The sequence below is a fragment of the Scomber scombrus genome, chromosome 10, assembly GCF_963691925.1.
Source record: "Scomber scombrus chromosome 10, fScoSco1.1, whole genome shotgun sequence".
NCBI lineage: Eukaryota > Metazoa > Chordata > Actinopteri > Scombriformes > Scombridae > Scomber > Scomber scombrus.
The window spans coordinates 1,752,251-1,767,336 of NC_084979.1; the positions used below are offsets into that span (position 1 = coordinate 1,752,251).

Sequence of the window (15,086 nt, forward strand, 5' to 3'; positions counted from 1 at the left end):
ATACAACAGCTCTGCCATAAAGTCTACTTTTACAAAGCTTACACATTTTCAGTCTGTCCTCAAGAAATCAGTGACAAACAGGACAGGATGGGTTTACGACAGATATGGACAAATAGATTTTTATTTCATTTATTTAATTCCTTCCTGAACCTAAGTCCACTAATTAACCTCTTTTTAGTATATAGAAGGCATCTTAATGAAATGAAAAAATATGTGCACATTCATAGAGATTCTGGATTTTTCAATTAGGGAAGAGAATGACAAGAATTTAAATATGGTATTTTTTGTGGAAAAACCATATTACACACATTATTCAAAGCAGAGGATTTTCAAATGTCTTAAAATATGCCTCGAGTGTTGAGGAATTTTCTGTTTTACATGCCACATATTGGGATACAGTGTCAGGCATGGGCCTTGAGGTCATCATAGAAACAGCACTTAATCTTAAATCTCTCTTCGAGATGCTGGGCGGCTGTCTGTGGTGTTTTGGGGAAAGCGGGAGTCACTCTGTGTTTTGATAATACTTTGATTTTCCTTGGCCAAGCTTCAATAAACATTTTCATCACAAGACACCCTTAGCTCCTGTACACTTTCTCCACTGATGAGTTGACCACTGACACATTCTCTGTATCATGGAGGGGATGTAAAAAATTTAAAAACTGCAGTTAAAACATTTTCATCAAGGAGGAGTGTTGTGTCTTTGGCATGAGGTTCAAGAGACAAAGCCTGAATACAGGTGTCTCGCCCCAAAACAGCAAGCAACCCTGCTGAACCTCAGCACTACATGAGTAGGAAGCACATTGAAGAACTCTGCAGCACATTAAAGGTGTAAGTGAGCGAAGATGTCAGGGTGTTAAATGACTCAGATTTGGACAGTGGGTCCACACTTCATGATCAGCCTCTTTTGGTTACAATAAGAGCAGCTCTTCAAGTTTGTAAGGCATCTTTATTTAAGCTGGTACCATATATACAATACTTTGCTGATGGGGCTGGACAACATTATTAATGGACTACATTCAAATGCCATTCACTCAACATACTTAGTTTGAATAGAACCATGACAATGAAATAAGTGAAAGTCTGAACATTTTGGAAATATTTTCTGTATTAAAAATTCCAAGTCACAGATTAGATTTTAATCCAGATATCTTATGAAAACATTTCATACATCGATATGAATGAGTACACATGAACAGAGAGGCTCTGACAGCATCAGCTGCTGTCCAGTGTTATGTTTCGATCGGCTGCAGAATGATCACAGCAGTGCATGGACCCTCATCGAGCATGTCCAGCCATAGAAATCACTTTGAAATTAGAAAAAAAAAAAAAAATCTAAATACCATCTCCATCCATATTGCATTAAAATGCTATGTTAGTTTCCATGGTACAACAATCAGCTAGCCTTTCTGAAGAAAAGCAGGTATCCAATGGCAACAGAGGGTGGTGTTAATCAACAGCAGTTGCTTCAGTCTGAAAACTGGAATGCTGTTTGAGTCCCGTTCAGGCAGCTCGAGGCTTGTACTCCAGCTTCAGTCTGAGCAGGCAGCGCAGAGTCCACCGCTGTTTCCTTCAGCCTTCTCGCACCTTGGCAGCAAGTGCAGAGTTCTCCTGTCGAATTGCCTTGTAGTCATCCAGAATCCTCTCCAGGTTAGCCACAGTTTTGTTACCATGTTCTGTCTCAATCTGTGGACAATTTAAATGAAAAAGTTACAATGTTCTTAACTGTACAGTGGTAAACCTTTGAACAAGCTGCTGTATTTTAGAAATGAATAGACTTTTAAGTTAAGTTCTGTTCAGTCCATGACTAGAGTGCTGCTCAGAAGCAATGCATTCCATTTCAAGCTTCCACTGGTGGTCAGAATAATGAAAAATACACCAGTGTGCCATGTTTAACATGACATTCTTTATATTGAGTTTAATAGAAGAGACATTTCTTGGACAGAGTAAATCATGTTTTGTTACATTGCACCTGTCTGATTTTCTTCCTTTTTAAGTGCAACTTAAATCACATTAAATCACCCCTCTGCAGTGAAAATGGTGTGAACATGTTTTTTTTTTTTTTTTAAGTGTATTATTAATATTTTTACTGGTGTTACACTGTATAGAACAGAGACAAAGTAAACAGGCTGCTACTGCTACAAATCAAGCTAACAGGTATTTTGAAGCTAGCATGTAACGGGTACAAAGTGACATTTCCAGGCATGTTGTATAATGTGCTAATTTGCTAACTAGCCTGCTAGCTGACCTTAGTGTTTTGTTCATTCTTTTCACAACACTGCTGGGATATCTTCCAAAAGTAAAATATGATGTGGTTGTGAACTGAAACTCTTTTTCTACTGATTATTAATGATATTTGTGTTATTTGAATGTCATATACACTATGTTATATACAACTAATAATACATGTGAGTTCTGAGGTAAAACCTGAGCTTGTGTGTAAAACTGGGTCAAAATAACCCTGTTTTATAGTTTGGGTTATCTATTAAAATCCATTAACACTGAATCCAATCAGCCTATTTGAACCGGTTAATATAAACCCAGGGTTGTGTTGATATCTTGACCTTAACTGGGTCAATAGCATTCAGCTAGCAGTGTCAATCTGCTTCCAACCCTGACAATATCCCTGTACCAAACACAGTGGAATTAAACTGATGCTGATCATCTCATATCAATTTGGGTACATGAGCATTTCCTATAAGTTGGAGAGCTTCTTCTACATGTCTGATGTGTCTGAATCAATGAAACAACAAATCTTACCTGTTCCTCCAGATCACGAATTTCTCTCAGGATTGTGCCAGTGTCCTCGATGGTTTGGATCAGGTGATTGCAGTTCTACAGAGGAATGTAGGGTGGCAAGTTACAACAGAACACATTCAGATGAAAACAACAGATATTTACAAAGACCATGTTTGAACGTACTTCATGCAGGGCGGCCAGGTACTTGTAGGACTTGCGGACGGACTCATCTTTTTTGGCATCCTGAGAATGATGATGAAAAACACACAACAGTATATCAGTTGTGATATAAATATCCAGCTTCTACTGACGTCTGTTCATAAACTTTTCCTTTCTTCTACACAGTTAACCTGATATTTGTTTATACAGCTGAAGGAATAATTAAATTAATGTGCTTTGTTGTTGGTTATGCAAACCCCCTGAAATTAAAGTTAATCTAGCATACCAAAATGATATATGACTTTTTGATTAAATTCCAATAAAGCCAATTTTTAAAAAAAACTCCTTTTAAAGACCTTAAAGACCAACTCATCAGTCACAGCGAAGGTTCTGTCCAGTTTCCCCGTCAAGTTGTTGATCTCTTTCTGTAGCTCCTTAGTGTCAGACAGAATCTGTAAGGAAAGCCAGCACAGTGTTGATGAGGGATGGATGAAGGAGTGCTCTACTGATTTAGCATCATACTCCTGGAACTACAGCTATAGTACTGAGTCCACGCGCACTCAGTGTCAGTTTCCAGACTTCAAGTCTTCTTGAATTACACAGTTTGTATTTGTCAAACACACAAAACACATTATAATAAAATAAAGCTAATTGATATAATAATGTATCAGTGTAATAAATGAATAGGGTGTATAGAAATGAAAGCTTTGACAACATATCATGAGATCTGTCACAAGTCCTGCTGTGTCTACTCTAGAGCTGGATCTATTCAAGCTGGCTGTCCTTTAGATGTACTTTTTTGGAAATGTCAGATTAAATTAGTTCCAAGCTCTGGTGTTTGAATGTAAAAGTTATGTAGTTTTTTTTTTTAGTTTTTTTTTTTAAATCTACCTTTTCAACCTACCTTTGTAATTTCTTCCTTCTGTTTCTTGATGTTGCTGACAATCTCTAGAATCCTCTGTGTGTATGCTGACCGAGACGCATCCTGGGGAAGATTTTCTAACTCTGTTACCTGCGTGGGTGGAGAACAGACACAACTGTCAGGTAAACATTTATTTAATGTTTAATTATATAGAGGGATTATATAGCATGAACTAAAAGCCTAAGCTAGTTAGCAAAGCCCGTCCCTAGATGGGCCTTTAAAATACTCCAGTGTGACACATATGATGTCATTGCCTTACACTGTAAGAAAGTGGTGCAGTCAGTAAGCCTTCTCTGGACACAAAGATCCAGGATTGACATCCCCAGGTGGCCAAACATATGGTAAATTATGCATGTGGCATGTCTTCACATTCTTCTGAAGGTCATATTAAAGATCTGCTTGAACCCCATTCATTGCTGCTTGTAGTTATAGTGTTAAAGCAGCTGGGTAGAAACTGACAAAACAGTTCTACACGGTCACATATATGACAGTATCATCAGCATACATCTGAAAAGTCATTTTACAGCAAGATGTCAAGTTTAAAACAATCCTTGCCTGAGTACATGTGCTACTAAAGATCATGCTTAGAGTTCTGTCTTCATTCTCAAAAGAAATATGAATGAAGTCGTACCAGCTGTTTGTATATTTCTTCCTTCTTCTTGGCCTCCTCTGTTGACACACGGATTTTATCATGAAGAGACTTGATTTCAGACAGCTTTCTGGATGATTCCAGCTGCCAGAGAAAAGAACATTATGAGAATCAAATTGTTTTATTGTATTAAATGTAGTGATGATCTGTGGTGTCAGATGTACTACTTACATCCTGATTGCTGCAGATTTCTTTAAGTGTGCGGTGCTCTTCAATGAGTGGAGCGCGGTGTTTCTCCCACTGAGATGCCAGGTGCAGCACCCGCTTGGCGCTGGCCTCCACCTGAGCCTGCAGGGAGGAACACAGATGTATAACACCACGTCTGGGTGGATGGATGGATTAAATAAATGACAGATCATGCTCGTCTCTCCTACCTGAAACTTCACCAGGTTGTTGTCAGCGTCTGGCAGCAGGTCGATAGTTTTCTTCTTCACTTGCATCCTCTCCTCCTCTTCAGTGTTTCCCAGCTCTCTCTGCTTCAACTCATCCAACACCTACACAAACACATCACATATGTAGAAGGACTGTTCATTTTGCTCCCACATCTACTCCACATCACTCCAAATACATAACCCACAGTGCTTTTTCCATTTCACTTAACTCTTTGAACCTCTGGGTGTTTTTCCTCATTTTTAATTTCCTTTATTTACCAGCTGCAGAGTTAGTATGAATCATCCAGGCATGCCATTTAATCAGTGTTTTAGCTACTTTAATATTTCTATTTACCATTTTTATTTTCCATCTTATATTACATTAATGTTTTTTTGTAACATTGTTTTTTGTTCCTTTCACATCATTTTAATGTGAAGCACTTTATGAGCTGCATCTTGTGCTTTAAAAATAAAGTAATTATTATCATTATTATATAAAGATTCTGAGCCTTTAATAATGTCAAAAACATGTTTTGATATTGCCAAATGATTCAGAGTGATACTGATGTTTATCCTTAACTGATCACATCTTTGTAAAAGTTCTGCTGAGTTGTACAATGTGTGTGTGACTGTTGAGGCAGAATAGTTGAAATGAAGTGAAAGGTTAGTGTTGTAACTAGGGATATCTCTCATGTGATTCCTAGATAAGACTCCTTTCTGTTGCAATTGTGTCAAGACAAGAAAACTGGTGACATCCTCTGTCTCTGGGAAGTTTTACTCTGTGTTTTGAATGGAATGATTGATCTGTTCATTGTCTTGACATGTGACTGATGTGTGATACTAGACTATATAAGAAACAGCCAAACTGAGAGAATTTGCTCTCAGCCATAGACTCCCTATGAGACTGATTGTCCACTTGCAAGTGTATTAAAAATCCAGAGAGACATTCTCTTGTTTGTGAGTCTATCCTTACAGTGATGTCTGTGTGTTCTGGTTCATAACAAAGGCTTACATCCCTTCAGCTTCCATGCAGTTTACAATATAGCCTAAACCATGTCTATGCTACAGCATTCCTTCATTCAGCTGAGATGTACAGTACCAATCAAAAGTTTGGACACTATCTCATTCAAGTCAATGAGAAGGTGTGTCCAAACTTTTGACTGGTATTGTATGTGTATGTGTGTTACCTGTGTATTAGTGACACCCATGTGCTTCATATCTGCTGTTAGCTGGTCAACATCAGTGCAGAGTTGTTGGAACTGCTGCTGCAGTGAAGCCAGCTCCTCCTCCTGACGGAGCTGGACATCACCCTCTGACTGACGCCCGGTGGGGATGGGGCTGGTTACTGCTGCTGCCTCCTGAGACACACACACACACACAGTTAGAGGACACTGTACTGAACTGTAAACTGTTGACACAGTGATTTGTTCCTGAAGTGGTGCTGACCTGTGTGAAGGTGAACTTCTGTGTGTGGGTAAAGTGGGAACCCTTTGTGAGGACTTGGTCGGCAGGGGCGGAGCCTCTGAAGGCCTGCAGTAGCTCAGACAGGTCAGAGGTGGAGCGAGGACCACCAAAGGCACTTTCAGCTGAGGGCAGTGCGGCAGAACGCAGCTGCTCCTCGGCACGTTTACGCAGTCGGGTCAGTTTTCTGGACCGGTACTCCTATTCAACACAGACACAATCATTTAACATGGAATATTTTATAATATACATGTTTACTGACATTACAGACTGTAAATCACCAACAAGTAGAGGCCAACTCATTGACTTAAAAGGATCAGCTGTACTTCTACTTGAATACTGGCTTGAATTTGAGGATTGACACCATCAATGTTTGATGTCTTGCTGTTGCCAGGCAGCCACATAATTGGCTGTCAGTCATATAGAGAAATATTTCCATATAGATATTCAGAACGGAAAGCACAATGTGTATGTAGTGAGTGTGCTGGTGTACCTGAGGCGTGAGACGAGAAACGAGTCCCTGACTGTTCCACTCGCTGTCCCACTCCTGAGCTGCGCTCAGCTCGGCCGTGTGCTGCTCCAATATGGATGCCACCACAGAGGCATGACTGGAGGGCTGGGCGGTCACGGGGGGAAGAATGTCTCGCTGGTAGTCTGAAATCACAGCACGCACACACACACACACACACACATTTAATTCCAATTCCTTCAGCATACAGTGAGGTCCAAATGTCTGAGACTACACTGAAAACTTCTAATATTTTCACATAAGCCGGGAAAAAATCTGAAAGTTTGATACGTTAGGTGACATCAAGCACCACAACCAAGCTTTAGTTTTGTCAAGCCTTGAGTTGTCAAGTCATTTGATCATCAGAAAGAGATTAAAAAAATTCCAGCTCACTCAAAACAAAGCTACCAGATTAGCTCTCTATTGTTCACATCTATTGCATACAAATGTTTTTCAAATGCACAGAAATCTCTCATGGCTTTCTTTTGACCCTCTTCCAAGTAGAGTTCATCAGAAGCAAACATAACTACTATCTGATCTGACAGACCAGTTTATAATATATCTTAACATCCACACATAGGACAAATCTCTTCAAATCTACTATGATAATACCTTTTAAAAAAAACAAGAAGAGACAAATTAATACAATTAACTGTAAGAATGAACAGTAGACTTCTCATCCTGCTTATATGTGTCTCATTATTTGATAATGGATATTTCTAAGTTATGTGTTGTCGGAATGTTCAGTGTATAATCTGTATAACTATCCTAAAACATGTGATGCCGGTGTTGAACCTCAGGAAGACTAGCTGACATCATGGTGTTAGTTCATGTGGATTGTTGTAAACTAAACATCACAAGAGTCTCTATGGAACATTGTAATCATGCTGGGTTGACATGAGTCAGCAGATTCTGCACAAACTTGTCCATACCACCTCCAGTGCATGCTGTCATTAAAGCAAAAGGAAGATGTACCACATAAATTAAAAGAATAAAAAGATATTCTAAATAGCATGTAAGTTTCAAAATTCAACTTTTCACTCAAATTGTTTAAGCTGATATTCTCATTTGTAATTTTAAAAAAAGTATTACATTCTAAACATAGCAAAATAGAAGTATCTTGACTAGTGGTCTCAGACTTTTGGTCTCTACTGTATCTCTCCTGTAAAGAAATGAACACAATGCTTTCACCTGAACAGAGTAACACACACTGTATGAGATGTAACCATGTCATTTTCAGCACTTTGCTCTCTACCTTCATAAATCCTTCAAAAACAGGCAACTTTGGTCAGGGATCATACTCATATTTTCTGGGACTGCCACAAAATAGACATTTTGGAAAGATTTAAAAGGAAGAAATGGAGAAAATCTTAAGAACTGACATCACCCTAGATCTACTGATCAGTGCTGTCTAATGCATATATGATTTGATGATTGCCTAACCCTCCCTGAAAAAGCGCAATGGATACAACAATGGGACACATCTACTGTTACAGGATAACAGACTGGGAGATCTGAACTATGGTGATATGTTCTGTGACACTGAGTGAGACCCTCAGTGTCACAGACTACATCAGGTTCTGTGAGGAGAGTGTTGTCCCCACCAAGAAGGTTGGCTACTTCCTTAACACAAACCACAGATCAGTGAAGACTGTTGCAAAAACAGGATTGAGGGGAAGCTGCTGTTGAACGACCCAAGAGAGGTGTGGGAGGGGTTGAGGAATAATCTGGCACGGAAAGAGCCGGAGGAGTTGTGGAGGGGACAAAGAATCGTGCTGATGAGTTAAACCAGTTTTTCAACAGATTTGGTCCCCCCCCTTCAAACACCCCTCAGTTTTTCCCTTCACCCCAGCCTTAACAACCCCGTCCCCTCCGACACCCGTCTTCATGAATGGGGGGTGGTGGGTGGGGGGGTGGGGGGGGTGGAGATAGTGGACACCTACAAGTTCCTCGGGGTGCAACTGAACAACAAGCTGGACTGGTCAGACAACACTGAGGCCCTCTACAGGAAAGGAGAGAGCAGGCTGTTCTTTCTGAGGAAGCTCAGGTACTTTAATGTGTGCAGCAGGCTGCTATGTATTTTCTACCAGTGTGTGGTGGCCAGTGTCATCTTCTTTGCCGCAGTGTGCTGGGGAGAGGGCATCAATAGCTGTGATGCAAATTAACTAAATAAGCTGGTGAGGAAAGCCGGCTCTGTAGTGAGGATGGAACTGGACAGTGTGGAGACAGTGACAGAGAGGAGGATGAGAGGAAAGCTGGAAGCTATCATGGACAATCCCTCTCATCCCCTCTATGCCGAGCTGAAGCAGCTCAGGACCACGTTCAGCCACAGACTCATCCAGCCACGTGCTTCAAAGTGCTTGGGGGGGCTCTTTCATACCAGCCATCAGACTGTACAACACCACAGCTCCTAATACCTCCCACCCACACTAATGTTTTGTATATTAATTGTATATAGTGCTTTGAGATGGTTTAATTTAATTTAATTTTTATTTTATTTTAACTTGGAAATACTGTTATGTCAGTTTTGAATTTCCCCCTAGGGGATCAATAAAGTTCCCCTATACCTATTTATAAGAGGGTTGGACACCTATTATTCTATACATTGGTTGTGATTTTCATTCTCAATATCGGTCGAGGCAGATGTTTCCCACTTTGAGCCTGGTTCTGTCTGAGGTTTCTTCCCATTAAAAGGGAGTTTTTTTTTCTTGCCACTTTCGCCAACTGCTGCTCATGTAGGAGATGACTTTTGTTGTGATTTGGCGCTATATAAATAAAGATTGATTGATTGAATGAATGATATATGGACCTATGGTGTCATTCTGACCCTATGCAGCATTATTTTCATCTGTATGTACCTTACATATGTGTGGAACAAAGCCCAATCTCAAGGTGATTTAGTTTTGTTCTGTACAGTTTAATTGCCTATTAATATTAATGAATGGTAATAAAGTAAAAAAAAAAAAAACACAAACACAAAACAAACAGGCAGCTTGTCACTTCTCCTCTAACCATCTGCACAGATGTTCAGATCACATGTAAGAGCACGTTCTGCATTTAGACTTTTAAAAGCTTTAAAGATTATTCCCCACTAAGTGAAACTAATATAACTAATGTGGCTGGAACCAACAATCATTTTCATTATCCATTAATCAGCAGATTAATTTATCTATTTTGACTAATATCATTTCTAAAAGCTTATGGTGACAACTTCAAATGTTTTGTTTTGTCCAACCAACAGTCCACAATCCAAAACTCAGTTAATCTTCATGACTGATAATCTACACATTTGAGAAGCTGCAACCAGGAAATTTTAGTCACTTTTAGCTAAAGAATTACTAAAATGATTAACTGACTATCAAAATAGTTGCAGATCAATTGCTTTATCTCTAACTACCTACAATGCTTTAAGGTGACTTCAGACAATCAATTATGAAGCATTACTCACAACTTGCATCACAATGTTGGTCAAAGAAAATTGCAACAGAAGAGTGGGAGACAGTGGTGAATATGTGTGTATGCAGTAGAAGGCTTACCGATGAGCTCTTTCTTCGTTGGACCTTTAGTGCAGTGTGGTAAACTGAGGGGCTGGACGTGGAAGCTTTGCAGTCCTCCTGGACTCTAAAAAAAAAAAAAAGGAGGGGGGGAGGGGTGATGACAATGTCAGAAATCAAGTTTCATAAAATATTTTTACATGTGACTTCTTCCAATCCTTTTTGCAGAAGTTGTTCTTTGGTAATAGGGTCTGGTGTCAGTTGATTTGCTCTAAGGAATTCATATCACTACAAACATGCTAATATCATGCATCTATAAGACTGAGATGAAGGTCACAATCATTCAGACCTCAATTCATGTCCTTTCATCAGCTGATCAGCTTGACACAACCACATTTATCAAAGTTTTTTTTTTCCTAACAACACCAAAGTTCAACTTTAAAGAGTTTACTTGTGTTTCACCGTGCAGTGGCAGTCTGCAGTTTGGAGGCAGCCAGGGCACGGCCAGCTGGGCTTTAATGGCAGCAGCGATGGCTCTCTGGAGGACCACCGATTTACCTACAGGAAGAGAGGACAGCTTTGGATGACTAATCAAAAATGATGGACGTTATAACAGAATGCTAACGTTATCTGAAGAAAGTGTAGTGTTTCCTCATTAGAGTCCGTTCCTGTCGTGGTCATATCAGCGCAGTGTGTTCTTTCTCTGACATGTAAAATGATGATTACATGATAGCCACAAACCAGGGTTGTAGCAACTTCTGTTATGACACAAGTAACAAATACACATGAGGAAAGCATGACAAGCTGTTTGATGAGTGACCTACAGACTATTCTCAGTACCTGTTGGCTGGTCTGAGGTCTCAGCACTCTCTCTGGGCAGCCTCTCCACCAGGAACATGAGCAGGGAGCGGATCTCTGGCTCATTGCTGTACAGAAAGGTCTGGTAGCCTATCTCGCCTTTATAACCAATGTCCTGCAAAGCAACAGTTTGACATGTTAAGAATACCGCTGTGGATTAATAATGTGGCAGTGCTTGAATTGAGCCAGTGCTCCATCTAGGACTGAGTTTTGCAGTTTGAACGTTACACACAAATCTCTGAATAAAATCCTGATCAGTGAGAAAGATCATGATTTGTGGTTGAAGTGGATAACTTCACAAAAAAAATGTATTACAGATTTCAGTCCTAGATGTGAGGTATTATGTTATTCTGTGTCATCTAGTCGACAGTGGCTCAGGAGGTAGAGCGGTCGATTCCCGCCTCCTCCAGTCCACATGTCGAAGTGTCCTCGGGCAAGATACTTAACCTCAAATTGCTCCTGATGGCTGCTCCAACAGTGTATGAATGCGTGTGAATGGTTAGTTTCCCTCCTGATGAGCAGGTTGGCACGCTGTGTGGTAGCTCCTGTCATCAGTGTATGAATGTGTGTGAATGGGTGAATGAGACATCATGTAGTGTAAAAGCACTTTGAGTGGTCAAAAATACCAGAAAAGTGCTATAAGTACAATCCATTCACCATTTACCATCTAGTCACATGACACAGCTGATTCAGAGCACTGGCACATCAGGGAGTACATGACTTCAATCTCAGTACATGACAGTGATGCAGTTGGAGTCTGGGGTCTCACCTGACAGGCCTGTGCCAGGCTCATGCCCACTCTGAAGCGGGCAGACATGCCGGGAGGGAGAGAGGTTGGCAGCGCGCTGCCCAGGCCCGGATCGATTACCCGGATACATCTGACCACGGCCTCCACTATCAGCTCACTGGTGAACTGTTTGACACTGTTAACCTCCTCACTCACCTCTCTGCGAGTGACACAAACACACACATATTAACAGGACTGCAACACAGCTTGTTACACTCACAAACCACATGAACTCTGGTCATATGACGAGCTCACTGCTGTCATAAAGACGCTGTGTAGCTGGTTAGGTTCGAGCTAAATGAATGTTGCTAACATCAAACTTCAAGTTAGCCACCGCCAGCTAACATGTCATTTCAACAAGTTACTGTTGACTGTTAACTAGAAAATACACACACACACACACACACACACACACACACACACAGAGAGAGAGAGAGAGATAATACTTACGTGCCGACTTGTTTGAGGGTGTGAATCAAAATTTTGTCAACTTCCTCCATCGCTGATGTTTCTCTGCAGAGATATTAGCTAACAGGATAATAGCAGGACATCTGATGCTAGCGGCTGTTGAATTGACTTCAGGTTAGCCCACCTTAGTGTGTGTTACCCCATGGATGTATCATAGGGTTACCCACAGCTGATGGCAGGCGAGAGAAGCAGCTTCCATCTTCTGTTAGCTGGGAACTAGCTACTAGTTGATTAGCAGGGCTGCCACTCCTCACTGGCTGACAGAGTCCATAGCGTTTACCGGTGCAGCTGAAGCGTCCTGCTGCTAGTAAGATGTAGCTGTTATGAAGGAGTGTGTTACATTAGCTACAAACTGAAGTTAACCGGGCTGTCCACTACAAACGAAAAATGGTGTGTCTGGTTAATGATAGCACACAGCCGCGGTGTTGCTGGGAGGTGGAGTCTTCTCGGCTAGCTGCTGGAGAGAGCCAATGGAAAACAGGCAACTCAGAACTACACTTCCCAGCATGCACCGAAACAGACAGTCTCATGACCGGAAATGTGCTGGGTGAGCCCATGAAATAAAAGAATGGATTGATAAGGCTGTAATCTTTGTTTAAGACGTTTTCATTGATAGAGGCAACCTGTACACATATGAAGAATTTGTTCAGAATAAATATATGAATATGTCTCTAAAAGAAAGAATATAACAGTGTTATAAAATGTATATCACCAAAGTTGCTGTTCTTAATCAGGTGAATAGTCATATGACCCATTAAATAGAGAAATGTCCAAGCTCTTAGTTGTTGGGACAGACCTATCACATCCTATGTTTAATAATCATCATATAGGAAAAACATTGAGTTATTTTCCCAAATTGATTTTCAGAAATCTCAACAGAGAAATAATTAAAATTCATTCAAAATAAGAGAAACTCACCTCATAGTATTACACAGATACTACCCTTGCAATAAAGGATTGCATAATAAAGCAGATATTTAACCAGTATGCTATTTCTGTAAAACAGAATTTGAATCTATTTGTCACGTATTCTATGAATGTTTACTCTCAAAAGTTCTGGTTTGAAGTTGTTCTGGTTATTTATCAAAGCAACACACTGACACCAGTGTTAGAAGACATGGTGTGTATTATGTCAGTAGTAGTAATGACCGATATGTGCCTCTGAGCTAAAAAGTTGCTCTTTATTGATACTCACTTAGAGCTATGAGGATTATATTTTTTCCATGTACTATTTATCATTGCATGATATTATTATTTTGTGTATTTCATGCCACATTGTTATGCTTAGTGTTATTGCATATGCCTCATTGCTGCATATGTTTACATTTATTCCCTTTTGTGTAGTAACCACATTTACAAAGGAGCATCCAAATGACCAGCAATAAATGAGTGGCAGTCAGTGTGTGTGTGTGTGTGTGTGTGTGTGTGTGTGTGTGTGTGTGTGTGTGTGTGTGTGTGTGTGTGTGTGTGTGTGTGTGTGTGTGTGTGCCATTAACTGGATTATTTGACGTGTTCATGCCATTACTGTTCTTACTGGACAACTTGTGGAGAGTGAAATAATATGTAGAACCAGCAATTAAGGGTTCATTGAGTTAACCCTCCTTAGGTCACATGTTTGGGATTCAATAAACATACTCCTCTTTTACACATGGCTTTTTTTCTGAACTGCAATACAGAATCATAATCTACTAACAACGCTCTCAAACGTATTTGTCTTGTGGGAAAATATCCCATGCATAAGGATGGACTGCTTCAGATCACACTTAACATCAGTCTATTCTGTATTGAACTATAACACTGTGTTTCCCAGAAAACAATGAACAAAAAGTTATTAAAACCTCTCAAATAATCCTTACCCTGTAATAAAAATAAAAGATACATATGTAAGTTTACATCTTCCTCTTACAGTTTGATATTGTCTAGTTTGTATTTTGTGTTGTGTGCCTTGTTTAACTTTGCACTTGTGAGTAGCACTTCATGGTTGAAATATCTTCACTCATACCATATCTGAACTACGGTATGGAGGTGTGGAGTGACACCTACAAAAGCTCCCTACAACCACTATGTACACTTCAAAAAAGAGCCATAAGGATAATTAATAATGTAGGCTATCGAGAACACACTAACATGATATTTTGAAAGTCACAACTCAAGCAATGTTCAAACATTATTCTTTTTTTTTTTAAGGTACAAAAACTCTCTTTTTTTCTTTTTTTCAAGGAGCACAGGGATGGTGAAGGGTTTTGACAATCACCAGGTGTTTACATAGATTCATATGTCAATAAGATTAGAAGTAGTTATTTATGTATGAGTAAATTGTTGCTTTTTGGGTAGGGGGCTTCAGCAATGATGGGACCCCCACCACCTGCCTAGTCAGAGTACAGCAAAGAACTGTTTTGCATTTGAGATGGAATAAACCATAATTTAGAGGGATAAGTGGAATAAATTGTTTAAAGAAGCTTTTTTATGGTTTTGCTTGATTAAACAAATCTTTGTTTGGGTGTAAAAGTACATTGGTGGAGGGCTTGTGGGGCCATTAGAAGCTGTACAATTCACCTGTAATGCTTGTGGTGATGACTTCTTTGCTTCATATTGCTTCATAAGTGTATGATTATTAGTTACATGAAAATACGCCGAATCATGGTGAACAAGCTGTCAGCACTTAGAGCAAGA

The 15,086-nt window shown here is 39.9% G+C and overlaps 1 protein-coding gene across 1 annotated transcript; it reads right to left on the bottom strand.

The window, feature by feature from the left end:
* Positions 1-945: 945 nt before the first annotated feature.
* ccdc22 (coiled-coil domain containing 22) lies at positions 946-12,772 on the bottom strand. The gene is made up of 16 exons (XM_062426991.1): positions 12,396-12,772; positions 11,928-12,105; positions 11,141-11,273; positions 10,752-10,858; positions 10,343-10,427; positions 6,792-6,952; positions 6,284-6,499; positions 6,025-6,195; positions 4,841-4,960; positions 4,638-4,754; positions 4,449-4,550; positions 3,800-3,907; positions 3,252-3,347; positions 2,920-2,979; positions 2,758-2,832; positions 946-1,683 (listed from the first exon to the last, which is right to left on the bottom strand). The coding sequence occupies exons 1-16, from the start codon at positions 12,443-12,445 to the stop codon at positions 1,570-1,572; spliced, it is 1,893 nt and encodes a 630-aa protein (XP_062282975.1). The 5' UTR covers positions 12,446-12,772; the 3' UTR covers positions 946-1,569.
* Positions 12,773-15,086: the final 2,314 nt, after the last annotated feature.